Genomic DNA, 16,323 nt, shown 5'->3' with positions numbered 1-16,323 from the left:
TCCAAGCTTGCTCAGACCCATCATAGAAAAAGAAAAGCACAACAACGTTGTTCTGCTGCTTCCTGCTTTTGTGCGGTCAGTTGTTGGTCTTGGGTCTTTGTCGTTTCGTTGCAAAAGCCAAAAAGGTGTAATAGAAAATGTAGGTTTTGGCGTAAAACTCAAAAAAAGAAGAAGAGAAAAGCGAAGTTTGATAGATAGATGGTCTCTGTGTGTTGGGTTTGCAGGTTAGGTTTAAAGGTGGCAGATGGATAGTTGGACAGAAAATGATGTGTTTTCCTAGGAAATGTGGGTGTTATTATTGCACTCTGACTTTTAATTTTTTCTTTTTACAAAACTTTGAATTTAATGTATTGCCAAAGAAGTTTTTAAAACATCTAAAGAAGTAAATATCAAGGGTTGTGAGGGAGAGAATATGTGAGGGACGATGCAGAAGAGAGGGAGAGAAGAAGGAGTTGCATAAGAGAGCCAATGATTGGAAATAGAAGTGAGAGAAAAAGTTGAAACGTTGCAGAAAGATCAGATGAGAGAGAAGAAAAAAATTCATATTTTATAGGCACGTGAGCATGGAATTAACTCCGTTTAAGGCAATTTAATGGAAGGGACTTCATTTATACAATTTTTACAACTTTGGGACTTAATAGATGCATTTTTAAAATCGGGTACTAAACAGAAATTCACCTCTTAACATGGGACGAAATAAGTATTTAAGCCTTATATCTTATTGTATTTAGGCTTGATATTATTTTTAGTTTGTCTTAATGTCTGATTTCAGTCCAACCCAAAAAGAAGTACATCTTAATATTGTTCAGGAAATATTTAAATCGTTTAAAAGTACTATTAATCTTTATCTATATTACGAAAACCAAGAAAATTATTCTTTGCAAGAATAATGTAATTTGACAATACAGGAGCCAAGGTTGAAGGGAAAAGCACTACTAGGTATTCATTTCATTGATGGGAATTTAGTCTCATGGTGTAGTAAGAAGCAAGTCATAATTGTTTTATCAACTGCAAAAGTATAATATATATATATATATATATATATATATATATATATATATATATATATATATATATATATATATATAAATCAGTTGTTGTTCTCAAATACTTTAGATAAAAAATTAACTTGAGGACTACATTATAAATGAGAGTAACATTCCTATACTTCACGACAATAATGTTATTATAAACTTATTTTAGGACAAAACATTGAAATTATTATTGACTTAAAGTTTGTCTCAACATATGATTAGTTAGTAGACATATTTACAAAATCTCTTATTGATGAGCAATTTAATCATCTGAGAACCTTTATAAGCATGACTTTAATGAATGAATGATTAATACAATGTAATCAACATTACACACATTTAGCCTATAAGATGTATTTATCCTATTAGATGCATTTAAACTCTATTAGACACATGCAGATACATTAGATGCTCACATGCACATTTATTTTTCACATGCATTTTAATGGCGTTCTCATAATTTCATGCATTGCATTCAAACATACATGTTTGATTATAATTGATATTGAAATGTGTATGATTGACTATTACCATCTCATATTTCAAAAATCATGTGAGAAAATATCTCCTAGTTTTAAATAGTTGTGAAAATATCTCTATTTTGGTAAAGTTATGATCTTATTTTCTCAAATATTTTCAATTTTCACAAAATTTTGAAAATTAAGTATTGCAAATTATAATAATTCATAAAAGAAAAGAAAATATTGTAAAGATCATCAATAAATTTAGAATTTAAGTATTGAAGAATGACATTGAATATTCAAGCTAAGAAATCAAATTAATAAATTGATCAAGTCATTCCATGTCAAGAAGATTATGATAAATCATTGCAATTCGAATTCTAAATGACCAGCAATTATAATAGCTATATAAGGGATGTAAAGTCATATGAAAAGATTAACAAAGCTATTTACAGAAGATCAAAGTGATAAAACATTGTCATGTCATTAATGATTAGTCAATTGGGTTGAGAGCTTACATAATGTAAATCCTTGTCTCAGGTTGTAACCTATGCCCTGAATTGTGCATTATTGTTGTGAGAGTGTTTTCTAATTATTTGTTGTAACTGACAGTTATTGATCTCAAGGGGAGATTGAGAAGGGTACCTAGATAGGTTGATACTCAATGTAGCTTAAAGAGGTTGAAACTCGTGTAACTTAGAGATGGTGATACTCGTTGTTAGTCAAAGGTGTTGATTAGTGAATTTCTTAAGCGAATTGCTTAAGAGACTAAACCTAGTCTCAGGTGCAAGTGAACCAATATAATTTTTGTGTATTTTTTCTATCCCTATTCTTTACTTTGAATAATTTACGTGTTTGTTTGTTTGTGCATGCATTGTTTAAATTTGTTATAGGCTTTATTCATCACCTTTTTCTAGAGTTACATTACACCAAAATGTTACATATTAAATCTATCTGCTTTAGCTAGTTATAAAGTCTTGTTCTTAATGTAATAATTCATTTAATCAAGGGAGGAGGAATTACATTTAGTCTAAACTCCTTAGGTTCTAAATCAAGGAATTGATTTAGAATTAACTTAGCACTTCTTGGGACATTGGGACATTGAGTAGATAATTTAACATTTAGCAAACCAGTAACAATATTGTAGCAATAGAATAATGATGTTCAATCCCAACACACTTATTCTTATTAGCTTTATTCAAACTTTAATTGGCATATGTTTTTGCTTAAAATAATCAAAGTATTGTTTCATTCCAAATCTAGATAGATTCAAGGTTATTAATAAATTTGAACAAATCTTTATGGATATGAAACTTGTTTACTACAATTGAACCAATACACTTTCTAGAATTTGATAATGGAGGTCAACAATAGCCTTTTGATAAGTGCTTCAAGAATTTTTCAATCCAAAATGCCTTACCAACCATTCATATGTTCCAAATTTCCCCGAGAATCGAAATTTGTTTTTGAAATGTCAAAATATTTGGTTGCACCCATAATACCCATCTAATAAACTTAATATTTCATTTCCTACCACTACATCCATTAAAATCTCAACAATTGACGTGAGGTATTCATTTTTTGGAGTAGTCTTATTAAGATCTCCAAAATCAATGCAAATTCTCATTTTACCATTTTTCTTAATCATTGGAACTATATTCAAACTCCAATTAATATACGTGGTTGTTTTGATAAATTTGGCTTTTAGTAACCTCTTGATTTCCTCTTTGATTGTGTTTATCACCTTAGGCACAAATCTTCAAAGGGTGTGCTTGATTGGCTTCTTTACTTTGATAATTAACAATTGATGTTCAACCAAGCTTTGATCTAATTTAGACATATCTTCTTATTCTCATTCCATTGCAAAGTAGTCTTTGTACTCATGTAACAATTCAATCAAGTATTTTTTTCATTTCTTTACTTTATAGCTTGCTGATAAAAGTTAGTCTTCTATTTGCTTCTTCCCCAAATTAATCTCCTCTAATGAATCTTGTGACTCAACTTTTTCTTATACTTGAAGTGATCAACTTTTCAAACCCCAATTAGCCATTGTCATAAATAAAATGTAACATATCCCTACTTATATCTCTTGACCCGAATGAGTCATTCAATTTATTCATAGATAATATATTATTATCTACCCCACTTAAGCTTTCTGACTAATTTCGAAGCTAGTTTCTCCAACATAAGCTTCCAACTTGGTTAAGAAGGAAGAGTAAGTCTCCTTATTAACCATTCCCATCAACCACTTTTGAGACTAGTGTCCTTCTCTTCTTTTGGTTTTAGTATGAACTCCTCATCGATATCTATTTCAACCACCAAGGGAATGTTATACTTCTTTGCATTGAAGTCAATGGTTGTCTCATAAGTAAACTCTTAATAGTTAAACTCGTCAAAAGTTGATCAATTGGGTCCACGTAAGTCACATGATCACTATAATCATCAAAGATCACCTCCAATTTTTAGATAAACAACTTTTGATGAATCCATTCCTTTCCTAAAAAAACATTGGACTTGTTTCTCGCAGATTTTAGTTTGATATTTGTTCAATATATTTATGAAGAACCAAATCAACTTGACGTGAATTCTTTGTCAATTAAACTAGCAAATGTATGCTTTTCAATCTAACTTAAAGTGTGTTGGTTATAGTATTCCATAACTAAGATGAAATTGATATGTAAGCCACTTATATTATGAATCAACTTTACAAAAATATTCAATTTGCTATATTCTCTTTTGATGTGAATTTCAATCAGAAACTCGTGCATTTCTTTCCAATAATCATATTTTTGTGTTTTTTTATACAAAGATGGAAAGTGAGAAATAAGTAAAGAAGATAAGGATGGATAGAAGTGATCAACTACAAGTATAAATTGCAAGAATGTATCTTGTAGGGAAATAAATTACCAGAGATAAAATAGAAATTGGTAAAGAAAATTTATCAAAGCGATGATCCAAATTATAACATTCATTATTGGATTTGTCAGTTTCCTATTTTTGGCGTTCTCAAAATGTTTGAATTGTAACCAGAATTTATCAACCCTATTTTACATTTGAATAGCCTATTTATACTTTTCCCATTTTTCTAATAGTTAAGCCACAATAAAATAAAAGAAAAATTAAGTAAATTGTGACAATTTCTTCAAAACTACCCATGTTGTGTTAGTTGTGCATACTCAACACATGTCTTATAGTGGTTTTTACAGGCTAACTTCTCTTCCGAAATACCATTGTTTGTCCATGGAACATTTATCTCAATTCTACCCTTCTTGATACTTTGTTTGAATTCTTATCATTATTTGTTCACTTGAACTCTTATATTATTGTTCATTTTGATCCTCCTTCTTGATCCCTTGCATCGTGATTTTTCTTTAAACCTGATCTTTACATTCTTCTTTTGCTTATATTATATCATTCTCTTTGACGTCTTTGCCTCGATACTCTCCTTTGATGTCTCAACTTTCGATACCTTTAACAGTTAGAAATATGTATTAAACACAATTTGATAAAAAGAAAAGGTATATCACATGCAAAGTCAAATACAACTAGTACAAGGCCATAGTTTCATAAGATAAATAAAAATAAAAAATAAAAAGTTAAGCTAAAATTAGATCCATATATAGGGTTGGGCAAAATAAACTAATCCATACTTAACTATAGTTAACTGTACTATATAATACTAAAAAATACTAATCCATTTTTACTAAAAACTTAAATATACTGTTTTATAGTTTAATTTTTAAAACTGAACTGTTTACAATTTTAGTTCAGTTAACTGTAGGAGAACTGTATCCCTCTCTCTTTTCCAATTATTTCTGAAACTGTGACTTTGCCTGCTTTTCTATCCCTCTCTCCTTTCCAATTATTTCTGAAATTGGGACCCTGCCCTGGCTGGATGCGGCGTTGCCCACCATTTTTTTTTCTTCAGTTGGAACAAGCTAAATCCTATTTAAAACGCAGTTGACTAACATTGGTGATTAGCCACCAGATTAATTGTATCAGTCGTGTATCAGTCTTCACCTCTGCGATAATTGTATCCAGTGACAAAGGAATTGAAACATAGCATATTAAGCATGGGCATCATATGTTTTACACACACGGATAGAAAAACAATCAAATAGCAGTTAGCAGTTGGGTGAGGTTAACTGATTTATATTTTTCTAGACAGAAATATAAACAAAGCATTAATCAAAGTACACCCAACCTTAAACTTTTGTTCCTTATAGTACCTAAACCATACATATATAAACTACATTTGTTGCGTCGTCACCCCTGCATGATCAACTAACAGATTTAATATAATCTCTCTTTATTCAACCATCCAATCTCTGCTTTCCTTCCTACCGAAAGCCAAAGGAAGAATGAGGTTCTGTTGTTGCATCCCCTTGTTCTGTTGTGCCTCTGATTAATTTCTCTCAGTATCAAACAATTAGAACCGAAGAACAAGTAAGAGGAAATTCAACAATTTCTGAAATCTGGGATATGTTCTATTGGGTCAGTGATCCACTCTCTCTCCAGTGTCTCTTAAATAATAAAAAATGAAAAACTTATCTTATGAAAGAAGAAAAATGTGTTGTAGTTAACTGAACTGTTTTGTAGTTAACTGAACTGTTTTGTAGTTAATTGAACTAAAAAATAGTTTAGTTCAGTTTTTTTAACTATTTTTTAGTTCAGTTCAGTTTTTTTAAACTATTTTATAGTTAATTGTAATAGATTTATAGTGCAGTGCAAATAGTGCAGTTTGCCCACCCCTATCCATATATTTAGACATATAGTTCACTTTAGTTTTTATATTTTTTTTATTCAATTGAGTTCTAATATTTGTTAAATAGAGTCAATTTGATCATTTCAATTAAATTGATGTTAATACCTTTTGAAAGAGTCGCATATCAAACTCTCCGGTCATCTTCTACCTTAGAACTGCTTTATTTTCTTTTCTGCCTCCATCTCCTACCACTTCCCTCCACCTTCCTTTCATTTTCTTCCTCCCAAATATGAACCTCCCTCATAAACCCTAGCTCAAACCTGTTTTCCACCTTCACACAATTCAAACTTTAACATTCCTAAAATGTTATCACCATTAACCCACCCTAATGGCTATTATCGAATCTGCCTCACTTAGGACATAACTGGCTCAAAATGTTTACTTCGATTTTATTGTTTAAGGAGTACCAGAATGTTGCTATTGCAGTAATTGTCTTGATAATTTTATTTCAATGTTCAGGTTTTGGCTTTGTGAGAACTTAGTGTAGTGGGAGTTTGAGGGAGGTGGATGGAGAAAAAAATACTAGAGTAGTTTCAAGGTAGAAGATAACTCATATTTTGACACGTGGTACTTCCAAACAATGTTAATGTCAATTTAACAAAGACGACTAAAATGACTTTATATAACAAATATTGGAACTCAATTGAGTAAGAAAAGCATGAGACCAAAATTATTATTGGCGTAAATATAGTGACCAAATTACTAATTAAACCTATCTTTTTTTTTTAATTTTTATCTATCTTGTCAAACTATCGCCTTCCATGATGAAGATATGAGTTTTAAAACAAATAATACCTTGAGTATGATTATTAACCCTAATATATCAATGAACTTGAAGTTAGAACATTGGTACCATTTGGGACAATAGAAAAGTGACTTCAAAGACAATTTCCTTAACCCTCGACTTAAATGAATGGAAAAGTAACTTCAAGATTGAATCTCGTTACCTTAACCTTCAAATGGAAGGAATGGAAAAATGGATCAAAAGGTGAACGTTTGTTCTCCTTAGCTTTCAACTAAGGGATCTATTTCGATATGGAAAATAATCTCACATCACTTGAAAGTTGAGATTAAGAATAATTTAAATTCACATTCTTTCCTAAATCTTCCGAAACATCTTTTAATAATAAAACCATGACGAAATCTTAAATTTCAAAACCAAATAATATCTTAGATATGATAATTGACGATAACGATATTATCTAAATGGTGGAACATTGGTGTCATCTTTAATAATGATAAAGGAGTTTCAATGACCAATCTATTCTTATTAATCCTCAACTAGAAAGAATAAAAAAATGATTCCAAAGTTAAATCCTTATTTTTCTTATATCTTAACATATATTCCTATTCATATGCGACAAATAATTTAGTATCAAGAGAACAATGACAATTTATATCCATGTTCATTGATTAACTATATAAAAGAATTTTTAAACCCAAAACTATAATAAAGTTTTAAACTTCAAGGTACATTATCTCATTTATGAATCCTAATGCCATTATATATATACTTGAAATTGATTTTTTTCTTCTATTTTTTACTCTTATACGTATGAAAATATGCTTGATAAATATTATTTTTACGTGGTAATTCTATCTTATCAGATAAACATGAAACTATAATCTAAGTAAAACAATGTCTTTTATGTTAGATACGAATAGTGTGACTATCATCTAAATTGTTTATAAAATTTAATGTAAAATCTTGTTTGTAAAGTAAGGTTTAGACTCACTTATAAACTATAAATTGACTTTATCTTTAATCGACACGAAACTTCTAACAAGTATGGTAACTAAAAGCACGTTTTTTATTCAAAGAAAAATCATATTTAATGTTATTTGTTGGATATCCATAAGAAATATCTACAAATTTTTATTTTCATGATTATTATAGGCACTTTTGAATATTTATATATATTTTCTAATTTTAAATAAAACTATTTAAAAATAAATTTTTAAAATATAAATTTTAAAATATTTTGCAAAATTATTTGAATTTCATGTGTAAATAAATAAAAGTATATGAAGTTAATTTTTAAACCATAATTAATATTTTTTTCACTAATAATTTTATTTTAATTTAAAAAAATTCAAATAAAATTCATTAATAATATGTATTCCTGGTTGGATACCATATGATACGAGTGTGTGTGCGTGTGTGTGTGTGTATATATATATATATATATATATATATATATATATATATATATATATATATATATATATTTTATGTGTGTATAAATTGGAATTAGTCCATTTTTAATTGTTTTGGCCTAATTTAGTCCCCAAACTTTAAAAATGTGTGAATCTAATCCTTTTAACTAAATTTTGTTAGGTTTATTTGATATTTCAAGTGCGTTTCATGATAGCATTTGAGTTGTTTATATTGTCTGACACATTTTTGCTTCAATATTAACCGAGAAATGCGTTTGAAACATCAAATAAAGTTAACAAAATTTGGTTAAAAGGACTAAATTCACACATTTCTAAAGTTTGAGGACTAAATTAGTCCAAAGTTTTGAAGAGGGACTAATTTCAATTTTCACTGAAAGGGATAAAAACATATTTAACCCAACTTTTTATGATATATGTTTGTTAAAAATTGCAGTTGTTCAACTATTGCACAAGTCTTTGCACTTGGAGTTTGATTCTCCATTATTTGTATAAAAACTGGTGTAAAATGAAGCTGTCCGAATTTTCTTGATGTAAAAAGACAAGAACAGATTCTTGAATTTATATGGGAAATCAATTGAAGTATGGTTTTAACTTTGATTAAACAAAAATGATGGAGATAGCTCAAAACATGAAAGCTAAATACAGAGTTTAGCTAGATATGGTTGGTCTAGTGTTTGGTTCTTCGTTCTCCACCAATGTCCATTTGTTAACGCGATTTCGAGCTAGCTCTACCTGTGACATTGATAAATGAAAAGCTTAATTCCACTGCACATGGAAAATCAACAGTGATAAGAAACAGAAAAATCGATTACCTGCTTGTCCCAGTTGGTTTTCAATGTGATCGTAATAAGCATCACGGTCTGAACAAATGTTCCAAACAACATTCCAATCCAAATACCCTACAATTAAATTTTACAAAAGTTTGAATGATTGCGTGAGTTTAAAAGAAGTAGCAGAAGATGAATGAATTACCTTGACATCCAAATGGAAAAAGTGATTAAGAAGCACTCCAACAGGAATACCAATAAGATAATAACAGCCAATGTTTACATATGCAACAATGCTTTGCCACCCAGCTCCAACAGAAACTCCTATTCATAAAAACATTACAAGTGCATAATAATTGCTTCAGACATTTTACCATCCTTCAGGAAATTAAATATAAGAAGAAAAGAATACCAGAGAGCACAGGTTGAACACTGTTCATCAAGATGGAAAATGAGAGCAATGGTGATAAATCACCAACTGCATTAGCCACCTCAGGGTCTGTAGTGAAAATATAAGCAAGTCTTTCCCGCAGAAACAGGAACATCAAAAATAGAACGAATCCAATCACAAATGATGTCAGAACTGTTATCAGAATGGAAAATTTTGCAGCCTTTGAACTCCCTCTTCCAAGCTCGTTTGCAACCCTAACACTGCACAAAATCATCAATATCAACCTTGTAAGTACACTTTTCTTATAGATTTTTTTGAGTTTTGCTCTTAATATTCGTTGTACCGTGTTAGTGTTCTAGTTATTATAATCTAATTTTAACCTATAATATCTTACATTAACTTAAACGTATTAAAAAATATTATAAAAGTTTAGATGGGTAAAAAAAGAGTTATTAAGATAAACAGATAGCACGTAACTTTTTTTTATATTGTCGTTCTATATAAATCAAAACTATAAGTTTTTTCATTTTCAAAATTAATTATCATAAATGTCGTACAAAAGTTAATCATGGCTGATAATTTAAAATATTTTTAATTATATCTATTGCAGACCTAAATTGCCTTACCGGAACTTGTGGAATAGTTAAACCTATTGTTGGGAAATAAATTAGGTTAATTTTGTTAAAAAAGTCTCTTTAATTAAAAAAAAAAAAAAAAAACTGGACCTTTTAATTCACTAAAAAAGGTATGTTAAACCTAGAAGATAAACTTATTTATATAAATATGAAAATTTAAATGCTATTATTTTTTAATATAAGAAATTTTATATATATATATATATATATATATATATATATATATATATATATATATATATATATATATATAAACGGTTCAAGATCAGAGAAAATTATTGATTTAACTCTAAAAAAAATTAATATTAATTACTTTAGGCTTTTAAGAAAAAAATATCTCAAAATACTTGAAAATAAATTTTAAATAAAATAATGATATATTTTAATATTGATTTTTTCCTATGTTAAAAATATGTTTATACGTAATGCGACAATAATAGTTAGTTGTAATAGAGTGATAATGATGCCACAATAGTAATTAGTTGTAATAGAGTGATAATGATGACAATAACAGTTAGTTATAATAGAGTGATAATGGTATGTTAATAATTTCTTGATATTAATAATGAAAATATCTTTATCAAAAATAACAATACTATATTTTTCAATGTTAAATATACAATAAAAATGTTTAATTTTAAAATAAATATAAAATGTATGCAATTAAAGAAACTCATTTAAATTATCGTTTTGGTGAACATGTTATGTTTTAAAATTTATATTTAGAAACTAAACATAAAAAGGCAACAAAAAGAGAAAAGAAAAGTTTAAAAAGAAAAAAAGGTACCCAGCAGCAGCAAAGAATCCAAGAGCTATCATCATTTCCCATCCACTGATGTTGAGACTGCACAAAGTGATAGAAGAATACAATGTTACTATCATTAAATAAACTGAACAATAAGAACAAGCAGATTACAGTTACCATATGGCCAGAGCATCAATGGAAACTTCTGCATTTTTCATGTTGCCTGTAAGAAGAATCAAAACTGTGTTGTACCAGATCTCAAGACTGTAAAAGGAACCATAGTCAGTGATATATATCTTTTATGATTTCCTTTTCTGCAACATAAAGTTAGCAGCACTCAAGAAAAACACTAATCAAAACTTGCTTTTTTTAACACTTTGACTTCTGAAATCAGAAATTATGAAGTGAAACTGGTTATGAAAAGTGGATAAAATCTTACCATAACATAGCCCCAGAAGAGAGAGAAAGTTTGATAACAGGCCAAAGATCTTTGAAGGCCAAGAATGAGAAACCTTTCCATGTGTCAGGGCACTTGGTCATGATAAACACAAGCTGGCCAAAGTTTGGAATCCAATATGCCAAAAGTGTGGATGTGAGTGCACCGTTGAGCCCAAACTTGAACTGAACAGTTAGAAGCCATGACAGGAAAACGTGCAATGAAATTGAAACTGCTGCAAGGTAGGCAATGATCTTGTTCTTGCTCTGTGATTGCAGGAACATTTGGCAGGTGAATGACACAGTGAAAGAAAATATGATGCCAATTGACCAGAGAGAAATGCTTCCAGCAACTCGAGCAATGGTTTTGTCTTGGCCTAGAGCCTCCAACAAAGGGGTGGTGAAGATGTAAATAGGAAGAAGGAATATAGAGGCCATGAACAACACTATCCATGATCTTTGAAGATACACTCCAAGCATGTCATACTTTCTGGCTCCATATGCTTGACCACAAAGAGTTTCCAAAGCACTTGCCATGCCAATCTACAATTTTCCATTTCAAAATCTTGGATTTCACTTACAAGCCAAAGGAAGAAGATGAAGAGAAAAGAAAGACTTACCAATACCCCATTTGCAAACCTGACTAGAACAGTCATAACAAGAGCATATGCAGCTAGTTCAGTTGAACCAATATGGCCAATGAAGGATTGAGTAACAACCACAATCCCAAAAGTTGAAAACCTTGTGAATATGGCAGGACCTGCTACCACCCACATCTTCTTGCTTTCTTCCCATACCCTTTTCCCCACTGACTCTTCCTCTTCCAAACAATTCTCCTTTTGCTCATGCAAAAGCTTCTCCTTTACCTCTTCTTCCATCTCCACCGATCTACTATGGTGCTGCCAATCTTCTACTCACATGAAACTCATTCACTCGTTATATTTTAGTTTTTTTTCTAAGTCCAGGTAAGACTAAGTAACACGTAATTTTAAAAGACAAAGTATGTTAAAATCCACAACGTAAATTTAAGTATGTTAAAATCCACAACGTAAATTTAAGTATGTTAAAATTCACAACGTAAATTTATGTCGCTTGATTTAATAACAAAAGGAAATTTACGTATATTGAATATTATCTATGAAATAAATGTAAATTTTATCTTTATTTTTATCAAATTTGCACCAAAGTTACATCTACTTCTACGGTAATAGACGTAAATTTATATAATAAGACATAAACAAAGAATCAACATCCTATGCTTAAATTGAAGGGGGACCTACTTAAGACCATTTGCCAAGACACAGTAGACTTGTTCTGTGTGGACAACAAAACATTAAATTACAAGCTGCCACGTTGTTTTTGTCAATAAATTTACCTTTCCATCTTTTTGTATGTTTTGTCTGTTTACTAGAGTTGACCCTTTTATTTTGTAAAAGACGTAACAAAGAGCCTTATTTTGGAGGGAAGAAAAGGACTTCTTGTGAAATTATTATTAATTATATGGTCTCTATGCAAAGTAGTTTTAGCAAACAGGACCACGACACCCTTCCAATAGTGAGAAAGTAATCAAAATAAATATATTTGGAAGCAATGCGTTTTCAATCTTTGTACTTTTCACTGAATATAGCCAAAGTCTGTAATTTTATATTGATAAGTTCGATTTTTAAACTTTAAAAGACACATATATAAATTTAGAGATGTACAGAGTAAAACAGATTAAAAAAATAAAAAGTTCATTCAAATAAATAAATAAAAAAAACAAGAAGTTTTTGGATTTTGCTTTTTTCTTCTAACGATCGAATTGTTTCTGTTTGAATTTTTAAAATCCAACACCAAACTAAATTAAACCATAACATGTCTTCCATATATTAATAAATTATACATTTCAACCTTCTACGAGTTTCTTTTATTTCACTTTACCATAGACTTTGTTAACTCTTCATGATGGTACTATTAACTACCTTATCTCACATAACTTGTTATTGCATTTTTATCTTATATGGATTGATCTTTAAATTGTCTATTCGTATTTGTTTTTGTTACACTGTAAGGATATATAATTTTAGTTTTTAATAATATTAAATACTCAATCTTTTAATTCAATTAGTTTATTATTTCATAGATTTTGAGCAACATATTTCTTTATTATTATATTTTAAGTTAAAAGATGAGAAGAAAGAATACATTTTTAATAGAAAAAACTAAAACTAAATGATTGAAATAATTTTGTTCTTTCAAACTAAATGAAACCAAAGTGTACATATTATTTTATGTTTGATTTGAATACTTATTTTTAATATAGAAAAACGAACTAAAGTATACCGCGAACACCGTATATAAATTTATTATTTTGTAATTTTAATAGACATGGTGAAATTTTAGAAATAAGGGATCAAAATCAAAAGAAAGGAGATGTGGCCATAAAGAGATTGGAACGTGCACAAATATCAAGGAGGTATATTTTATTCTGTTATATGGTGTTCCAAAGTTTAAATTGACAGATATTAAACTGTGTTCATACAGAAAGAAGCAACCTATTATTTTGACCATTTTAGTTTCTTTATTCTGAAAAAGTTTAATTTAATATTTTAATTTTTAGAATGGTTATGGTGCTTTTTTTTTTTCTGTTCAAAATGATAATGTTTGTGTTATAAATTTAAAGGATCAATTTGTTGAATTTTATGTGACTAATGTTAAAATTTGACTTTGATCCTTCATTTTTCAAATTATTCCGTATCCTTTTCATTTGATTGAAACTAACGTGGGGGAGTTTAAATTGGCAAATGTTGACAATTTAGAAATGTTACTAGTTAAATTCGATAACTTATAAATGTAATCTATTATTAGTGTTACTTTAAAAGTAAAAGATAAAACTAAATATACGTAAACAATACATATAACCTTACAAAATATATTTCACAAATACATATGTGTTTTAAGAGAAGGAATTTTAAAATTCGAAAACATAGTCCGGATAAAGTGTTGTTAATATTGCTGTGAGACTATAAAAGTTATTTGTGTGATTATCAAATTTACTAAACAACTAAAAGCTAAACAAAGTAAGCTAATAAGAATAAATTAATTGATAAAATTCATATAACTTATTTAACCATTATAATCAAATATACTTATTTCTTATTGAAAACACTAAAAAGTATCAAGTAATAATACTCAAATACTAGACTTTTTTTTTTTTGAGAGTATATTAAGTTAATCCTTTGAGATTAATATGGTTAAAAAGTGAATTTTAAGTTTAATCTTCGTGTTGAAATGTATATATTTTATGCGTGAGATTAAACATTAATGGATGATTTATTGATATTAATTTTCTAAAACTTGTAAGACCCATAACCTTAATAGTAACAATTTTATTACTAGTAGTAATAATTTCTTTGTGAATGGAAAATATAAATAATAAGTTTATGTAAAAATAAAATGTGGAAAGCTAAATAAGAAATTTTGGTAGCTTAAATGATAAAAAATTGTGGTGATTTCAAGAACATGAGTTCAAACTCTTTTCTACTTTGTTGTTTAAAAAAAATTTAAAATAGTGATAGTGGATAAGCACTCCACGTTTGAAGGTGAGGGATCAGATATGAAGTGGTGATTAAAATATTAATATAATAAAATAATATTAAAATAATAAATAATATTAAAAAATTGTTAAATAGTAAAATTTTTGGACTATAAATAGTCATGAGAGGGGAGGTTATTCTGCACAAAGAGAGGAAGAATCAAGTGAGAAATCTTGAGAAATAGAGAAGAAAGAGTTAGGAAGAAATTTTTAGTTGCAAGAAGAGTAGAGGTTCTGGAGAGTTTTCGGGGAAACAAATTCTGAGCAAGAGATTAAGTCTGGAATAGAGGTAGGAGAGCTAACATTTCTAAGCTTTTATATTATGATTTAGTATTGTTTTATTACTATTCATGTCTTGAAATTCTGTGTGAATATTGTTAATGAAAAACATAGGTGTTTGTTGTATTGAATTTCTGTGTTAATATTATATGTTGTTGTTTTGAATATGTAAATAAGAAATTTGTTAAAAACTAGTTGAGGAACACTTTGGCTAAGGAAAGACTTGGTACTTAAGTTGTCCATGGTGACACACCTCTCTTTCCTAGAACTCTACTCGATAGGTTTTTAACTTAAATCCTATTGAACAGATTAAGTACTGTTAAAACTATTATGCAATATACTCAATTGATATAAAATATGTGATGAATTCATCTTTCTGGAAGGATAAGAAGATGTCTAACCAGCTATGCCAGATTCAACTCCTTAGTTCCCCAGAACATTTATATTAAGGTTATAGTTGTGATGGTAGGATAGAGGAATCTTAAAAACCGGAGTTGGTACATCCCTGATCATAGAGCAACCCTGGTCAAATCCAGTAAGTTGTGACTAGTCATATGTACAAGCGTTTATGGTGAGTTTGATTCGTCAAACATTTGATTCTTCTCCGATGACCATTTATGGTGATATTTTAGTATTGTTAATTTATTTTGTGATATATTCATTTTGTATGATTTCTGTGATGATTGTATTTTATTATATTAGATTTGAATTTATGCATCTGAACATGATATGAGTATTATGGGGAGATTTTGTAATGGTATAATATGAGTTGAGGAATATGAGCATGGTATGAGTCTCGTGGAGAGATTCTGTAATGATATGATATTTGTGTATATGTTGATGTTGAGGGTCCTGTTGTTGGAGGTTATCCTCATACTCTAATAATCATCCAATTTCAAGTAGAGAAGGATGAATTATGTGGTGAGAGGGGCAGGAGGTCCTGGTCTATGTGTCGGTTTTGGACATAGTGTTGAGGACTAACCTTGTGGATGGTAGGGAGTATTTTGGAAGTGTATTTGTAAGAAGAAGTAGAAGTCATCACAAGTGCATAACCTCCCG

The 16,323-nt window shown here is 29.1% G+C and overlaps 1 protein-coding gene across 1 annotated transcript; it reads right to left on the bottom strand.

Moving 5' to 3' along the window:
* Nucleotides 1–8,969: 8,969 nt before the first annotated feature.
* Nucleotides 8,970–12,365, bottom strand: LOC124824885 (protein DETOXIFICATION 21-like). Its single transcript, XM_047297392.2, has 8 exons — nucleotides 12,032–12,365; nucleotides 11,416–11,954; nucleotides 11,154–11,240; nucleotides 11,019–11,075; nucleotides 9,618–9,856; nucleotides 9,411–9,529; nucleotides 9,251–9,337; nucleotides 8,970–9,170 (listed from the first exon to the last, which is right to left on the bottom strand). Exons 1-8 carry the CDS (start codon nucleotides 12,287–12,289, stop codon nucleotides 9,087–9,089), a joined length of 1,470 nt encoding a protein of 489 aa, XP_047153348.1. The 5' UTR covers nucleotides 12,290–12,365; the 3' UTR covers nucleotides 8,970–9,086.
* Between the last annotated feature and the right edge of the window lie 3,958 nt (nucleotides 12,366–16,323).

The sequence above is a fragment of the Vigna umbellata genome, chromosome 5 (assembly GCF_029865625.1).
Source record: "Vigna umbellata cultivar VRB3 chromosome 5, Vumbellata_1.0, whole genome shotgun sequence".
Lineage (NCBI taxonomy): Eukaryota > Viridiplantae > Streptophyta > Magnoliopsida > Fabales > Fabaceae > Vigna > Vigna umbellata.
Note: the sequence above shows the minus strand (reverse complement) of the source record. Positions and strands in the feature narration are given on the sequence as shown.